Raw genomic sequence first — 16,191 nt, forward strand, 5'->3', positions numbered from 1 at the left:
AACAGGTAAATTTAGTTCAAACCTGAAATAAAAAGAAAAATTGTTTTACATGCAAGATAAAAGTATCTTTCACTCAATGAACACCATATCTTACATTTTCACTGGTGGCTATGGTACTTGTGAAAATGTTGCATCTGGTGTTCACTCATGAAAGATATTTTAATTTTACATGAAAACAAACAAATATCCTTTATATCTAAGTGATTGAAATAGCTGTTAATAATATATAAAGTCAAAGACAAGTTGTGTACTAATCTGTTTGGCCTAACATAAGCCTTAATTCATAGTTGAAAATGGCAAAAGGACATGCTTCCAAATGGACTTCAATATTTCCAAGTTTTTAAAACAGATGGCAAAATTGATACAAGACACTGAAAATGATAAACTAGATATTTTAATGTAACAGATATAATTGAGCCGTGCCATGAGAAAACCAACATAGTGGGTATGCGACCAGCATGGATCCAGACCAGCCTGCGCATCCGCGCAGTCTGGTCAGGCTCCATGCTGTTCGCTTTTAAAGCCTATTGGAATTGGAGAAACTGTTAGCGAACAGCATGGATCCTGACCAGACTGTGCGGATGCGCAGGCTGGTCTGGATCCATGCTGGTCGCAAACCACTATGTTGGTTTTCTCATGGCACGGCTCAATTATAATGCACAGTTAAATTCCTTCCATTTTACTAATTGAAAAAGTGTTAAATAAAAAGTTCTTGTAACATAATTATGCAATTATTTAAAAAAAATACTTTCCATTGCAGTAACTGTTGTCTGCGAACGAAAACCATTTAAATGTTTTCTTATACCAAAGAGACTTGAATGAATTTCCAGAACTGAACTGTCAGGTCCCTTTTAATGACTCAGATATTCTTCATAGTATAAAACAAATACCTGAAAACTATAATTCTGATTTCAGTCATCCAGGAAATCTGCTCTGCTGACTGCAGCAAAGAAAGATCGGTTAAAAAAGAATCCATCGAGAGTGAGGTTTGCCGAGGAAATTATCGTAAATGGTGCTTCTGTACCATCTGTAAGTATAAGGTGTTTGAAAATAAAACATTTCAAAATTTATATTTTTTTGTGAAAACATGTTATCAAGCCATTTGGAAATTAATGGAACAGAAATTTCAGTTACAGAAAATTGCAGTTTTTCCATTTTGTTAAAAAGTGTCATTATATAACAATATAGGTCATTATTCATTCATTTCATTGAAGTATAAAAAGTATTTGGTTCATATTTACATTTTGTAAATACATTTATATAAAAAAAATTAGCATAATATAAGTTGTGTGTAATGTATGTATCACATCTTACTGCTAACCTTATAATAGGCAGCAATTAGCAAGTGCATTTTCGTGAAGTCTGAAACTACAAAGTCCTTTAGGATATATTAGACTCAAATTCATATTTGAAAATATAAAGAATTACATAATAATATCTGTGTAAACATAAAATAAACATTTTTCTGTGTATAAACAGTACTGTGTATTAGTATATGCTAAAAAAACTGCTTTTTTAGCTCGACTATTCGAAGAATAGTCTAGCTATTCTACTCACCCTGGCGTCGGCGTCGGCGTCACACCTTGGTTAAGTTTTTGCATGCAAGTACATACAGCCATCAATTAAAGGCATATAGCTTTGAAACTTATTTTTTCTTTTTCTAGGTCAATTACCAACCTCTCTGGGTCAAGTCCCATAACTCTGACATGTATTTTGAGCAAATTATGCCCCCTTTTGGACTTAGAAAATTTTGGTTAAAGTTTTACATGCAAGTTACTATCTCCAAAACTAATGCAGGTATTGTTTTTAAACTTCACATGTGTCTTCGGGGTTATAAAACTAGTTGATAGCAGCAAGTCCCATAACTCTGACTTTCATTTTGGCCAAATTATGCCCCCTTTTGGACTTAAAAAATTCTGGTTAAAGTTTTGCGTGCAAGTACATACAGCTATTTCTAAAAGGCATATAGATTTGAAACTTATTTTTTCTTTTTCTAGATCAATTACCAACCTCACTGGGTCAAGACCCATAACTCTGACATGTATTTTGAGCAAATTATGGCCCCTTTTAGACTTAGAAAATTTTGGTTAAAGTTTTACATGCAAGTTACTATCTCCAAAACTAATGCAGATATTGATTTGAAACTTCACATGTGTCTTCGGGGTTATAAATCTAGTTGATAGCAGCAAGTCCCTTAACTCTGACCTTCATTTTGGCCAAATTATGCCCCCTTTTGGACTTAGAAAATTCTGGTTAAAGTTTTGCGTGCAAGTACATACAGCTATTTATAAAAGGCATATAGATTTGAAACTTATTTTTAGCTCGACTATTCGAAGACACCTTTGTTAAGTTTTTGCATGCAAGTACATACAGCTATCATTTAAAGGCATATAGCTTTGAAACTTATTTATTCATTTTCTAGGTCAATTACCAACCTCACTGGGTCAAGTTCCATAACTGTGACATGTATTTTGAGCAAATTATGCCCCCTTTTGGACTTAGAAAATTCTGGTTAAAGTTTTACATGCAAGTTACTATCTCCATAACTAATGCAGATATTAAATTGAAACTTCACATGTGTCTTCGGGGTTATAAAACTAATTGATAGCACCAAGTCCCATAACTCTGACCTTCATTTTGGCCAAATTATGCCCCCTTTTGGACTTAGAAAATTCTGGTTAAAGTTTTGCGTGCAAGTACATACAGCTATTACTAAAAGGCATTTAGATTTAAAACTTATTTATTCTTTTTATAGATCAGTTACCTACCTCACTGGGTCAAGTCCCATAACTCTGACATGTATTTTGGCCAAATTATGTCCCCTTTTGGACTTAGAAAATTCTGGTTAAAGTTTTACATGCAAGTTACTATCTCCAAAACTAATGCAGATATTGAATTGAAACTTCACATGTGTCTTCGGGGTTATAAAACTAGTTGATAGCACCAAGTCCCATAACTCTGACCTTTATTTTGGCCAAATTATGCCCCCTTTTTGACTGAGAAAATTCTGGTTAGTTTTGCGTGCAAGTACATACAGCTATTACTAAAAGGCATATAGATTTGAAACTTATTTTTTCTTTTTCTAGATCAATAACCTACCTCACTGGGTCAAGTCCCATAACTCTGACATGTATTTTGGCCAAATTATGCCCCCTTTGGACTTAGAAAATCCTGGTTAAAGTTTTACATGCAAGTAACTATCTCCAAAACTACTACAGATATTAAATTGAAACTTCACGTGTGTCTTCGGGGTTGTAAAACTAGTTGATAGCACCAAGTCCTATAACTCTGACATGTATTTTGGGCAAATTATGCCCCCTTTTGGACTTAGAAAATCCTGGTTAAAGTTTTGCGTGCAAGTACATACAGCTATTACCAAAAGGCATATAGCTTTGAAGCTTATTTATTCTTTTTCTAGGTCAATTACCAACCTCACTGGGTCAAGTTCCATAACTCTTAACATGTATTTTGAGCAAATTATGCCTCCTTTTGGACTATCCCAAAAACTAATGCAGATATTGAATTGAAACTTAACATGTTTCTTTGGAGTTATAAAACTAGTTGATAGCACCAAGTCCCAATAACTCTGATATGTATTTTGGTCAAATTATGTCCCCTTTCGAACTTAAAACTCTTTTGATATTTAACATTTTGGTTAATAATTTCCTGCTTCTGTGACAATATTTCGAATAGTCGAGCTTGGCTGTCTTACGGACAGCTCTTGTTTCTTTTTCTAGATCAATTACCAACCTCACTGGGTCAAGTTCCATAACTCTGACATGTTTTTTGAGCAAATTATGCCCCCTTTTAGACTTAGAAAATTTTGGTTAAAGTTTTACATGCAAGTTATTATCTCCAAAACTAATGCAGATATTGATTTGAAACTTCACATGTGTCTTCGGGGTTATAAAACTAGTTGATAGCAGCAAGTCCCATAACTCTGACCTTCATTTTAGCCAAATTATTTCCCCTTTTGGACTTAGCAAATTCTGGTTAAAGTTTTGCGTGCAAGTACATACAGCTATTACTAAAAGGCATATAGATTTGAAACTTATTTTTAGCTCGACTATTCATAGAATAGTAGAGCTATTGGACTCGCCCATGCGTCGGCGTCTGCGTCGGCGTCGGCGTCCGCGTCCCGATTTGGTTAAGTTTTTGTATGTAAGCTGGTATCTCAGCAACCACTTGTGGGAATGGATTGAAACTTCACACACTTATTCACTGTGATAAACTGACTTACATTGCACAGGTTCCATAACTCTGTTTTGCTTTTTTACAAAATTATGCCCCTTTTTTGACTTAGAAATTTTTGGTTAAGGTTTTGTATGTAAGCTGGTATCTCAGTAACCACTTGTGGGAATGGATTGAAACTTCACACACTTATTTACTGTGATAAACTGACTTACATTGCACAGGTTCCATAACTCTATTTTGCTTTTTCACAAAATTATGCCCCTTTTTCGACTTAGAATTTTTTGGTTAAGGTTTTGTATGTAAGCTGGTATCTCAGTACTCACTAATGGGAATGGATTGAAACTTCACACACTTGTTCACTGTCATGATCTGACATGCACAAAGCAGGTCCCATAACTTTATTTTGCTTTTTTACAAAATTATGCCCCTTTTTCAACATAGAAATTTTTGGTTAAGTTTTTGTATGTTCACTGTCATGATATGACATGCAGTGCAAAGGGTCAATAACTCAACTTTGCATTTTACAAAATTATGCCCCTTTTTCAACTTAGGAGTTTTTGGGTTAAATTCTTATATGTAAGCTGGTATCTCAGTACCCACTAATGGGAATGGATTGAAGCTTCATACACTTGTCCACTGTCATGAGCTGATAAGCACTATGCAGGTTCCATAACCCTATTTTACTTTTTAGCTCACCTGAGCACGAAGTGCTCAAAGGTGAGCTTTAGTGATCACCCTGTGTCCGGCGTCCGTCGTCGTCCGTCGTCCGTCCGTCCGTCCGTCCGTCCGTCGTCAACAATTTGACTGTTAACACTCTAGAGGTCACATTTTTGGCCCAATCTTAATGAAACTTGGTCAGAATGTTACCCTCCATAAAATCTTGGACAAGTTCGATATTGGGTCATCTGGGTTCAAAAACTAGGTCACCAGGTCAAATCAAAGGAAAAGCTTGTTAACACTCTAGAGGTCACAATTTTGACCCAATCTTAATGAAACTTGGTCAGAATGTTACCCTCCATAAAGTCTTGGACGAGTTCGATATTGGGTCATCTGGGGTCAAAAACTAGGTCACCAGGTCAAATCAAAGGAAAAGCTTGTTAACACTCTAGAGGTCACATTTTTGGCCCAATCTTAATGAAACTTGGTCAGAATGTTACCTCCATAAAATCTTGGATGAGTTCGATATTGGGTCATCTGGGGTCAAAAACTAGGTCACCAGGTCAAATCAAGGAAAAGCTTGTTAACACTCTAGAGGTCACAATTTTGGCCCAATCTTAATGAAACTTAGTCAGAATGTTATCCTTATAAAGTCTTGGATGAGTTTGATATTGGGTCATCTGGGGTCAAAAACTAGGTCACCAGGTCAAATCAAAGGAAAAGCTTGTTAACACTGTAGAGGCCGCATTTATGACTATATCTTCATGAAACTTGGTCAGAATGTTAATATTGATGATCTTAAGGTCCAGTTTGAATCTGGGTCATGTAGGATTAAAAACTAGGTCACCTGGTCAAATCAGAGGAAAAGCTAGTTAACACTGTAGAGGCACATTTATGACCATATCTTAATGAACTTGGTCAGAATGTTTATCTTGATGCTCTTTAGGTCAAGTTTAAACCTGGGTCAGCTTCGGTCAAAAACTAGGTCACTAGGTTAAATCAAAGGAAAAGCTTGTTAACACTAAAGAGGCCACATTTATGACTATATCTTCATGAAAACTTAGTCAGAATATTAAACTTGATGATCTTTAGGTCAAGTTCGAATCTGGGTCATGTTGGGTCAAGAATTAGGTCATGGGGGCAAATCAAAGGAAAAGCTTGTTAACACTCTAGAGGCCACATTTATGACTGTATCTTCATGAAACTTAGAATGTTAAACTTGATGATCTTTAGGTCAAGTTCGAATCTGGGTCATGTTGGGTCGAAAACTAGGTCACGGGGTCAAATCAAAAGAAAAGCTAGTTAACACTGTAGAGGCCACATTTATGAACATATCTTGATGAAACTTGGTCAGAATGTTAATCTTGATGATCTTTAGGTCAATAGGTCAGGTGAGCGATACAGGGCCTTCATGGCCCTCTTGTTTACTAAATTATGCCCCTTTTTCAACTTTCTTATTCATTCAAGCGACAAGGCTGTTAAATAGTCGAGCGTTGCTGTCCTCCGACAGCTCTTGTTTCTTTTTCTAGATCAATTACTAACCTCACTGGATCAAGTCCCTTAACTCTGGCATGTATTTTGGGCAAATTATGCCCCCTTTTGGACTTTGAAAATTCTGGTTAAAGTTTTACATGCAAGTTTCTATCTCCAAAACTAATGCAGATATTGAATTGAAACTTCACATGTGCCTTCGGGGTTATAAAACTAGTTGATAGCAGCAAGTCCCATAACTGATATGCATTTTGGTCAAATTATTCCCCCTTTTGAACTTAAAAATCTTTTGATATTTAACCTTTTTGGGTAATATTTTCCTGCTTCTGGGACAATATTTCGAATAGTCGAGCTTGGCTGTCTTACGGACAGCTCTTGTTTTTCAACAAATAACTGTTGTACATGACATTTGATCGTGAATGTAGCTTTGAAAACACAGTTTGTTTATATAATTGTTTTTAAATTCATTTCATGAAGATAATCTACATAATAGATTATATGAAAACTTTTCAAACATTGCGTGTAATTTACGAAAGGAATCAAAATCTTGTTTTGAGATACAATTAATTTAACTGGAGAACATTTTCCCTGACAGCTGCTGACCTGAACAATAACACTTTATTGATGATATGTTTGTGGTTGTCATATCTCTTGACAAATTAATTAAATAAATGTTGATTTTTGCATTCAATGTTAAAGTATAATAAATTAATTGGTTTAAACTTCTGATATTTCAGAATTCTCCAGAAGAGAGTTATGTCCCTTTTATGCCAAATGTGCTCAAAGTGTTCTTAGAAAATGGCCAAACCAAGTCTTTCAAATACGACAACAAAACGACAGTCAAGGTAAGTTAGTCACTTACACAAAATTTTATTCAAAGAATACACTTGCATAGTAATTAAGTTTTGTTCACAAATTGTTGGAAAATACAACCTGTTACTGTTTTAGTAACATGGCTGTCTGCACTTTGGCCAAAATTTTATCTGTAATTTTGCCAGAATGTTGTGTTTTGTAAGTCGAAACATTTCAAAACACATAGAGACATTAGTGTTTATTGAATAAAGAACCCAAAACATGTTGACACATAGTTCTTACACCATTTAAATTAAATGTCGCATATTTTTTTGACCCAATTTTTTATCACCCGGACACACACTCTCTACTTTATGAAGAAGTTGGTTGTAACTCAGTTAAACTGTAGTGAAAACTTACCAGGTGTAAACAAAAGTTTAAACATGAGAAATGAAGAGTTTTTCTATCATGCAAGGTCTGTCAAGAACCAGAAACTTAGAAAAAAAAAGTCCTGTAAAACAGTCTCTAAATTCCACTAGGAGATACTATATAAATTTGAATGTCTACCAGAAAATCGTGAAAATTGAAGTTTAAACAAATACAACTTAATGTTGCAATTTCAAAATTTATTAATTCTTTTTACCCAATTTGGACAATTTCCCTCGTAAAAAAATTCCAATTTGACCTGAGGACTTCTTCGAAACCCGAGAAAACGCCCTGTCAGCACGTATTGTGTGCCAAATAACGTTCAATAGGCCATTATGAAGGGCATAATAATGAGTTTTAGAAACAGCTCATGTTATCTATATGTTTCATGTGTAGTTTAACATTATTGCTAGAACCTGATGGCAGCATTTCCCAAATGTGACAGAAATGTCAGTAAAACGAACACTTGCATGCAATATAGTTGTAATGCCGTCTGCTTTTCAGGATGTTGTGAATTCATTACAAGAGAAACTGAATATCAAATGTATCCATCATTTTAATCTTGTGCTACACAACATGAAATCTCACATGCCGGGACATATGACACTGCTACAGGATCATGAAACGGTCTCTGAGGTAATAAAGACAGTGATTTTCCCTATTCTAAAATGTTTTATTTCTGCACTTTTGCATTATGGTAAAGCTATATGGTCTTTTAAGTCCAAAAAAGCCATTAAAGGTAAAGTGCTGATTTTAGTTTGGACATTCACTATCCTGTAAAAAATAAATACCAAATATTTTTTAAATACCAACAACTGCAACTGGAATTATAACATCGCATGACCTTCTTTGTTATGTGCTATTTTTGATAAAAGTTAAAAAAAAAGAAGATGAAAACAGAATCTTTGATTCGAAAACAGAAGTTAGGGGCATCCGTGGCCCGAATGGTTAAAGTAGCTGACTTGAAATCACATTCCCCTAACCGATGTGGGATCGAGCCTCACTGGGGGCATGAACTCTTGATGTAATAAGCGATCCAGCTGGCTTGCAGAAGGTCGGTGGCTCTACTCAGGTGCCTGCTCATGATGAAATAATGCACAGAGGGGCACCTGGGGTCTTCCTCCACCATCAAAGCTGAAAAGTCGCGATATGACCTATAATTTTGTTGGTGCGACATTTAAACCCAACATAAAAACAAAAACAAACAAAAAAAACATAAGTTAGACCTTTTTGAATTGAATTATTTCTATGAAACAAATGTGACTAACTGCAAATAATTGCATAATGTCATTCATCTGGATAACAAAAGATAAAGCCTGGACTCCGTATACTGAAATGAAAATTGTTTTATGAATTAATGGCAGCCTGTGAGTAAATTTATCAAAACTGCAAGGTAACTATCTTTCTAAAGATAAATTACAGTATGATATTAAAACATTTGATACATTAAATAATTCCAATTAATGTCTAAAAAATCAGTGTGTAATGTGCAAATCTCTTTGATATTGGGCATATATATCAGAAACAAGCACACAGACCTATACATTTTATTTCACCATACTATAGACCATATGTTTATGTATGACTGTGAGAAGTTTTATCAAAATCTACATTGTAGAAAAAATTCTATTTGCGAAAATGATATCAAAATTGTGATTTTCCTATAGTAGCCATTAATATGAAACTTGTGTGAGGTCCAGATTTTTCAAGTCTGTCTAGCAAAATATAATGCAGTTGACCCTATTGTTTTTATTTGCAAAATTTTCTAAATATAATTATTCTGAAGTTTTGAAAAATCAGGGTTTATTCAAATTCTGCATTGTAAAAAAAAAAATTTGAACTGAACATGCAGAACAACCTTAAATGTGATGTTACCTTTTTTGAACCATAAATCACTGTAGGCAACCAATGTATCTGATTCTGTAATTATTCTTCCCAAAACATGGAGAAAATCCATGATTAAATTTGCTTTTTTTGTCATTTTGAAGTAAGATTTACTGAAAGTGAACACAAATCTATTGTCTTAAAGTCTTGAGTAAAATTTTACAGTCCAAATTTTTCCAGAAAATCTTAGTTTAAGATTTTATTTTCAGCATTCCTGGTAATAAAGTCTATGAGATTTTGTTAGCAGAATAATGAGTTTTCTGTTCAAAGAAAGAATTATTGTTCTTGTTTTTCAGATTGCAAGTCGTCCAGGGTCGAGACATTTCCGATGTCTCTTTCGTGTGGCATATGTTCCAAAAGATTCCTATGATTTGCTAAAGCAGGATCCAATAGCATTTGAATACTTCTATATGCAAGTAAGTTGAAATAAAGAAGGAATTAAAGCGGTTCTCAAGGAAAGCAAGCACACAATTTTGTTTGATATAAACAAAAATCCTGTTTCAAGAATTGTTTTTAGTTAATTATTATGTTTTATTACTGTTCCAATGAACCATCTAGGTCAGAGACAAGGGCAGCTAGAGTTATGTTTTAGGTTAAATTTTAAGCATATGAAGGGATTCCAGTAACATTTTCACAAGATGTTTAGCATGATAAAGAAATGTTCCAGATGCAAGAATCAGATCTGCACCTCAAAGTTCAAGGTCACAGGCATGGAGCTTTGGGTGTGGGATAGGGTTACAGGTACATGCCTCATCATACGTTTGGCAAGATAAATGCACTTTAATTAAGCAGTTTTATGTTTTGCGAATATTGAAAATAATTTTTGTTTTTGTTATTTCAGTGCGTAAATGATGTGCTACAGGACAGGTTTGCATCAGAACTGAAGACTGATACATTACTACGACTTGCTGCATTACATATACAACAACACGCAATGAGTAACAATATGACTGGGAAAATAAATATCAAAACTGTAGAGTAAGTATTGTAGACTAAAATGTTACTATGCCTTGCTGCATTACATATACAACAAGCAATGAGTAACATGCAGTGAGTTTGTTTTGTTAGTTTGTTTTGGGTTTAATGCCGTTTTTAGCTCATCTGATTTTTTGAAAAAAAATGATGAGTTATTGTCATCACTTGAGCAGTTGTCGGCGTTGGCGTCGGCGTCTGCGTCGGCGTTGCCTGGTTAAGTTTTATGTTTAGGTCAACTTTTCTCCTAAACTATCAAAGCTATTGCTTTGAAACTTGGAATACTTGTTCACCATCATAAGCAGACCCTGTACATCAAGAAACATAACTCCATCTTGCTTTTTGCAAGAATTATTGCCCCTTTTGGACTTAGAAAATCAGTTTTCTTGGTTAAGTTTTATGTTTAGGTCAGCTTTTATCCTAAACTATCAAAGCTATTGCTTTGAAACTTGGAATACTTGTTCACCATCATAAGCAGACCCTGTACATCAAGAAACATAACTCCATCCTGCTTTTTGCAAGATTTATGGCCCCTTTTGGACTTAGAAAATATCAGATTTCTTGGTTAAGTTTTATGTTTAGGTAAACTTTTTCTCTTAAACTATCAAAGCTATTGCTTTGAAACTTGCAGCACTTGTTCACCATCATAAGCTGACCCTGTACAGCAAGCAACATAACTCCATCCTGCTTTTTGCAATAATTATTGCCCCTTTTGGACTTAGAAAAATCATTTTCTTGGTTGAATATTATGTTTAAGTCAACTTTTCTCATAAACTATCAAAGCTATTGCTTTAAAACTTGCAACAGTTTTTCACCATCATAAGTGGACATTGTACATCAAGAAACATAACTCTATCCTGCTTTTTGCAAGAATGATGGCCCTTTTTAGACTTAGAAAATCATGGGTAGGACAATATTTCCATTATACAAAAAAAAATCAGATGAGCGTCAGCACCCGCAAGGCAGTGCTCTTGTTTCAACAGTATTTCAGTCATGTAACGGCGGGCAGTTAACCTAACAGGTGTTCCTGGATTCTGTACCAGTACGAACCTGTTCTCCGCAAGTAACTGCCAACTTCCCCACATGAATCAGAGGTGGAGGACTAATGATTTCAGACACAGTGTCGTTTATCAAATAGTCACGGAGAACATACGCCCCGCCCGAGGATCGAACTCACGACCCCGAGATCCATAGACCAACGCTCTACCTACTGAGCTAACCGGGCGGGCTAACATGCAGTGAGTAGCAGCATGACTAGAAAGTGGATATCAAAACGATATATAGAGAGTAATTATTATAGTCTGACACATTACTATATTTGACGGCATTACATATACAAGAACATGCAGTGAACAGCAATAAGGGTAAGAAAATAAACATCAAAACTATAGAGAAATTATTAAAATAATGGAAAAAGTTTTAAGCTCAGTTGCATTGAGAGATATGGTTTAAAATTTATTTCATTTTCCATTATTATTTTCTTACTTTCTTTTCTCCAAGAGAACAGAAAATACAGGACGTGCTATGAAGTTATAAAGAATTTGTGAATATTAAGTTTGAAAGTGTAAATTCATAAGATATATTTCCATGTGTTATAGGAAAGAATTTGGTTTTGAAAAGTTTGTATCCCAAAGTATACGTGAGAACATGAAGGTGAAGGACTTACGGAAAATCCTTGCACAGTGTCTGAAGATGAACCAAAATCTGACGGCACCCGGTCAAAAACAACTCACAGCACTACAAGCAAAACTGCACTACATGAAAATTGTTAGCGAGCTCAAGACCTTCGGTAGCAGAGTATTCATGGTTACATTATTGGTGAGTAGTAGGGTATTCATGGTTTCTACATTAGTTAGTAGCAGGATATTCATGGTTACATTATTGGTGAGTAGTAGGGTATTCATGGTTTCTAAATTAGTTAGTGAACCACCTTTGTAGCCTAGTGGTAGAGCGTCCGCTTTGAGTGCGGGAGGTCGTGGGTTCAATCCCCGGCTGCATCATACCAAAGACATAAAAAAATGGTACTAGCAGCTTCCTCGCTTGACGCTCAGCATTAAGAGAACAGTGCTAGGACTGGTCAGCCTGGTGTCAGTATAATGTGACTGGGTGGGGTATCATGCCACGTGTCTACGGCGTGATATTCCAGTGAGGCAGCACTATAAAGTTGGGCATTGTGCTCACTGCTACAAGTAGACACCGTCGTTTATATGACTGAACAATTGTTGAAAAATACGTTAAACCCGAACACACACACACAAATTAGTTAGTAGCAGGATATTCATGGTTACATTATTGGTGAGTAGTAGGGTATTCATGGTTTCTACATTAGTTAGTAGCAGGATATTCGTGGTAACTTCATTGTTGAGGTGTTGAGTATCAGTGGTGGTTAAAGTTTTGGTGAGTTGAGTAGGAAAGTTTTCATGGTTACTTGGTTTCAGTTTTAGTACTAGAGTATATATACAGTCGAATACCGTTTCCTCGATATTCAAGGGACTGTAAAAATTGCATCGACGTATCCAAAGTTCGACGTAACGATATCGACTATCTGGGACTATTTTGTACTTGTGTCGGACGTCTTTATTGTCATTATATCCAATGCTTTTATTCAGGGGGGGGGGGGGGGCTTAAAATGGGACAGAAATCATATAAAACGTATATATGATTTTAATGTTATTGATAAATAAAACATCTAAATCAAATACTACATACAACTTTTTAATTTTTCAAAATATACATTTAAACATCAGCATTTTATTCCTTCCCTAAAGAAGTCTGTATGCAGCAGTATAATTCCTAGTTGAGTAGTCATTTTGACTGTGCTTCGATAACGAAAATTTACCAGTTAAATACGCATATTGTTACTCAATCCTAAATTGTAGATTTTTACTTCGTCAAACAGAAAATAATTTGACCAAATTAGTTGTTACATTGGAAAACAGCTTTCTTGCTTGCACGGTGTTTTATAAGACTAATTATTGGGAATGAAATGCAAACTTCCTGACATTTAAATTGGATTAAAGATTAAATAACAAGCAAAACAAACACACTGAAACTAACTTGAATATGATTAATACATCGCCGGACAACAATAGGTTGATTTTCACACCTTACAAATAACATGGATATTTTTGACAAGCTGTGATATCAACGAAACCAGGTGTAAAAACAGTACAGGTAAGTTGACGGGACTGAAAAATCTCATCGAGCTAAACAAAATATCGAGCTAATCATATCGAGATAATGATAAATAATTACATTAAGATAAATAGGGAAAAATCGGGACCGACGCAAACACATCGTGCTAACCGGAGTATCGAGCTAACCGATATCGAGGTAACGATATTCGACTGTAGTTACTTCAAGGTGAGAAGTATAGGATCAGTAAATACTTAATGGGTGCTTAGTTGAGCATTCATGGTTTTTGGTTTGGCAAGTAGCAGAATGTTAATGGTAAGTCAACTAGTGTGTATACATGGTAGCTTAATTGGCAAGTAGCTTAGTGTTCATGTTTGTTTGTGTTGTTGGGTTTAACGTTGCACCAACACATAGGTCATATGGTGACTTTCCAGCTTTGATGGTGGAGGAAGAACCTGGGTAGAACCACGACCTTTCGTAAGCCAGCTGGATGGCTTCCTCACATGAAGAATTCAATGCCTTGAGTGAGGATCAAACCCACATAGATGAGGGGCAAGTGATTTAAAGTCAGTGACCTTAACCACTAGGCCATGGAGGCTCCTGGTGTTCATGGGTATTATTAGTGTGTAACTATGTATACATTTGGGAAATTGATTGTCATATTTATAAATTACTTAATTTTGTATGCAATATTACAGGACAAGAAAACTGAAGCAATGGTATTGGTTGGTCCTAAGTCAGGAGTCAGTCTAGTCACTAATATCAGATTCTATACGGTATGTATTTATATTGTGTATTATGTGTTAACTGTTGTTTTTATATGTTGTAATTTGTTTGAATATCAGGCACAGTCTGTAGCATGTTTACACAGAGTATTCTAATACGGAATCAAGATATCACAGTATTGCACATTAACATGATGTATTGATACGGAATCAAGATATCATAGTGTTGCATATTTTAACATGATTTATTGATATGGAATCAAGATATCACAGTAATACATATTTTAACATGAATTATTAATCCCCCGCCACGCGTGGTGAGGGGGTATAGGAATGATCTCCGTCGGTCCATCCATAACATTTTGTGTCTGCTCTGTATCTCCTTAACCCCTTGAAGGATTTTCATGAAACTGGTAAAATGATCACCTCATCAAGATGATATGCAGAACTCATGAGTCTGCCATATGGGCTCAATGTCAAGGTCACAACTCTAGGTCAAAGGTTTGAGCCTTCCATTTTGTGTCTGCTCTGTATCTCCTAAACCCCTTGAAGGATTTTCATGAAACTTGGGTCAAATGATCACCTCATCAATACGATGTGTAGAACTCATGAGTCAGCCATGTCTGCTCAAGATCAAGATCACAACTCAAGGTCAAAGGTTTGAGCCTTCCATTTTGTGTCAGCTCTGTACCTCCTAAACCCCTTGAAGGATTTTCATGAAATTTGGGTCAAATGATCATATCATCAAGATGATGTGCAGACCTCATGAGTCAGCAGTGTCGGCTCAAGGTCAAGGTCACAACTCAAGGTCAAAGGTTTGAACCTTCACTATCCATAACAGCGGCGGGGGATTTAGCAGTCTTTCAGACTGCTTTGTTGATATGGAATTGGAATATTTGAAGTTGCACACTAGCTTAATATATGAGAAAAGGGAATCAAGATTACATAGATTTTAGGTTGATGGAGGTATTTTTATGCCCCCTGCATCTACTGATGCGGGAGGCATATAGTGATTGTCCTGTCCATCCGTCCGCTCGTCCTTCCGTACGAGGTTAACCAAATGGGACCGTTTCGTCTAGCATTAATACCCCTTACTAGAATGACTTGATACTAATGCAGATGTAACCTGTGACCATTCCTCATCTTCAGACATCACCTAACCTCAGTTTGATCTTGACCTTGACCTCATTTTGGACTTAGGTTGCTTTATATGGGCCATCCCTTGGTTAACCAAATGGGACCGTTTCGTCTAGCATCAATACCCATTACAAGAATGAATTGATACTAATACAGATGTAAACTGTGACCATTCCTCATCTTCAAACATCACCTGACATCAGTTTGACCTTGACCTTGACCTCGTTTTGGACTTAGGTGCAAAATCTATCGACATGGATGCCACTGGGGGCATCAAATGTTTATTGAACGCAGCTCCTTGTTTAAGACTGAATCGGTATATATAAAAATTACACATTAATAGGATGGAATCAAGATAACTTGTATTGGAAATTGCACATTAACATACTGTATAATGATAGGGAATATTGCAAACAGTTATTGCAGACATTTATGGAGATTGGACTTGCATGAATTATAATAATACTCATACCAAAAATGAAAAAGATATATCAGGTCATATGTTACAAATAACAAGACACATAAGTTATAGGTAATGTACTGTGATCATTGTATAATAATTTAGAAGTACATCCAAAATGGAACAAATATATCTGTGTCAGAAAAGAAATGAACCAAGATAGACACATGGACCATTGGAATTGGACTAAGACCATCGTATAAATAAAATGCTTATGATTTGTTTAAAAGTACATCATAGTTGATATCAGTAAGAACAGATACTTGTAACCAGATTTTATTGCTTTGGGAAAGAATGAAAAAAAAAAAAGATAAACAG

General features: G+C 35.5%; 1 protein-coding gene across 12 annotated transcripts in view; it reads left to right on the forward strand.

Annotated features, from left to right (window-relative positions):
- The window catches only part of LOC123557003 (uncharacterized), a 99,852-nt gene that overhangs the window by 52,716 nt on the left and 30,945 nt on the right, over nucleotides 1–16,191 (forward strand). For all 12 annotated transcript variants that reach the window (XM_053543298.1, XM_053543305.1, XM_053543302.1 and 9 more), the window contains 7 exons: nucleotides 916–1,029; nucleotides 7,080–7,187; nucleotides 8,065–8,196; nucleotides 9,741–9,860; nucleotides 10,286–10,422; nucleotides 12,015–12,234; nucleotides 14,250–14,327. In XM_053543298.1, the coding sequence (XP_053399273.1) occupies nucleotides 916–1,029; nucleotides 7,080–7,187; nucleotides 8,065–8,196; nucleotides 9,741–9,860; nucleotides 10,286–10,422; nucleotides 12,015–12,234; nucleotides 14,250–14,327 (909 nt within the window). The remainder of the gene's footprint in view (nucleotides 1–915; nucleotides 1,030–7,079; nucleotides 7,188–8,064; nucleotides 8,197–9,740; nucleotides 9,861–10,285; nucleotides 10,423–12,014; nucleotides 12,235–14,249; nucleotides 14,328–16,191) is intronic.

This window comes from Mercenaria mercenaria, chromosome 5 (genome assembly GCF_021730395.1).
Source record: "Mercenaria mercenaria strain notata chromosome 5, MADL_Memer_1, whole genome shotgun sequence".
Classification (NCBI taxonomy): domain Eukaryota; kingdom Metazoa; phylum Mollusca; class Bivalvia; order Venerida; family Veneridae; genus Mercenaria; species Mercenaria mercenaria.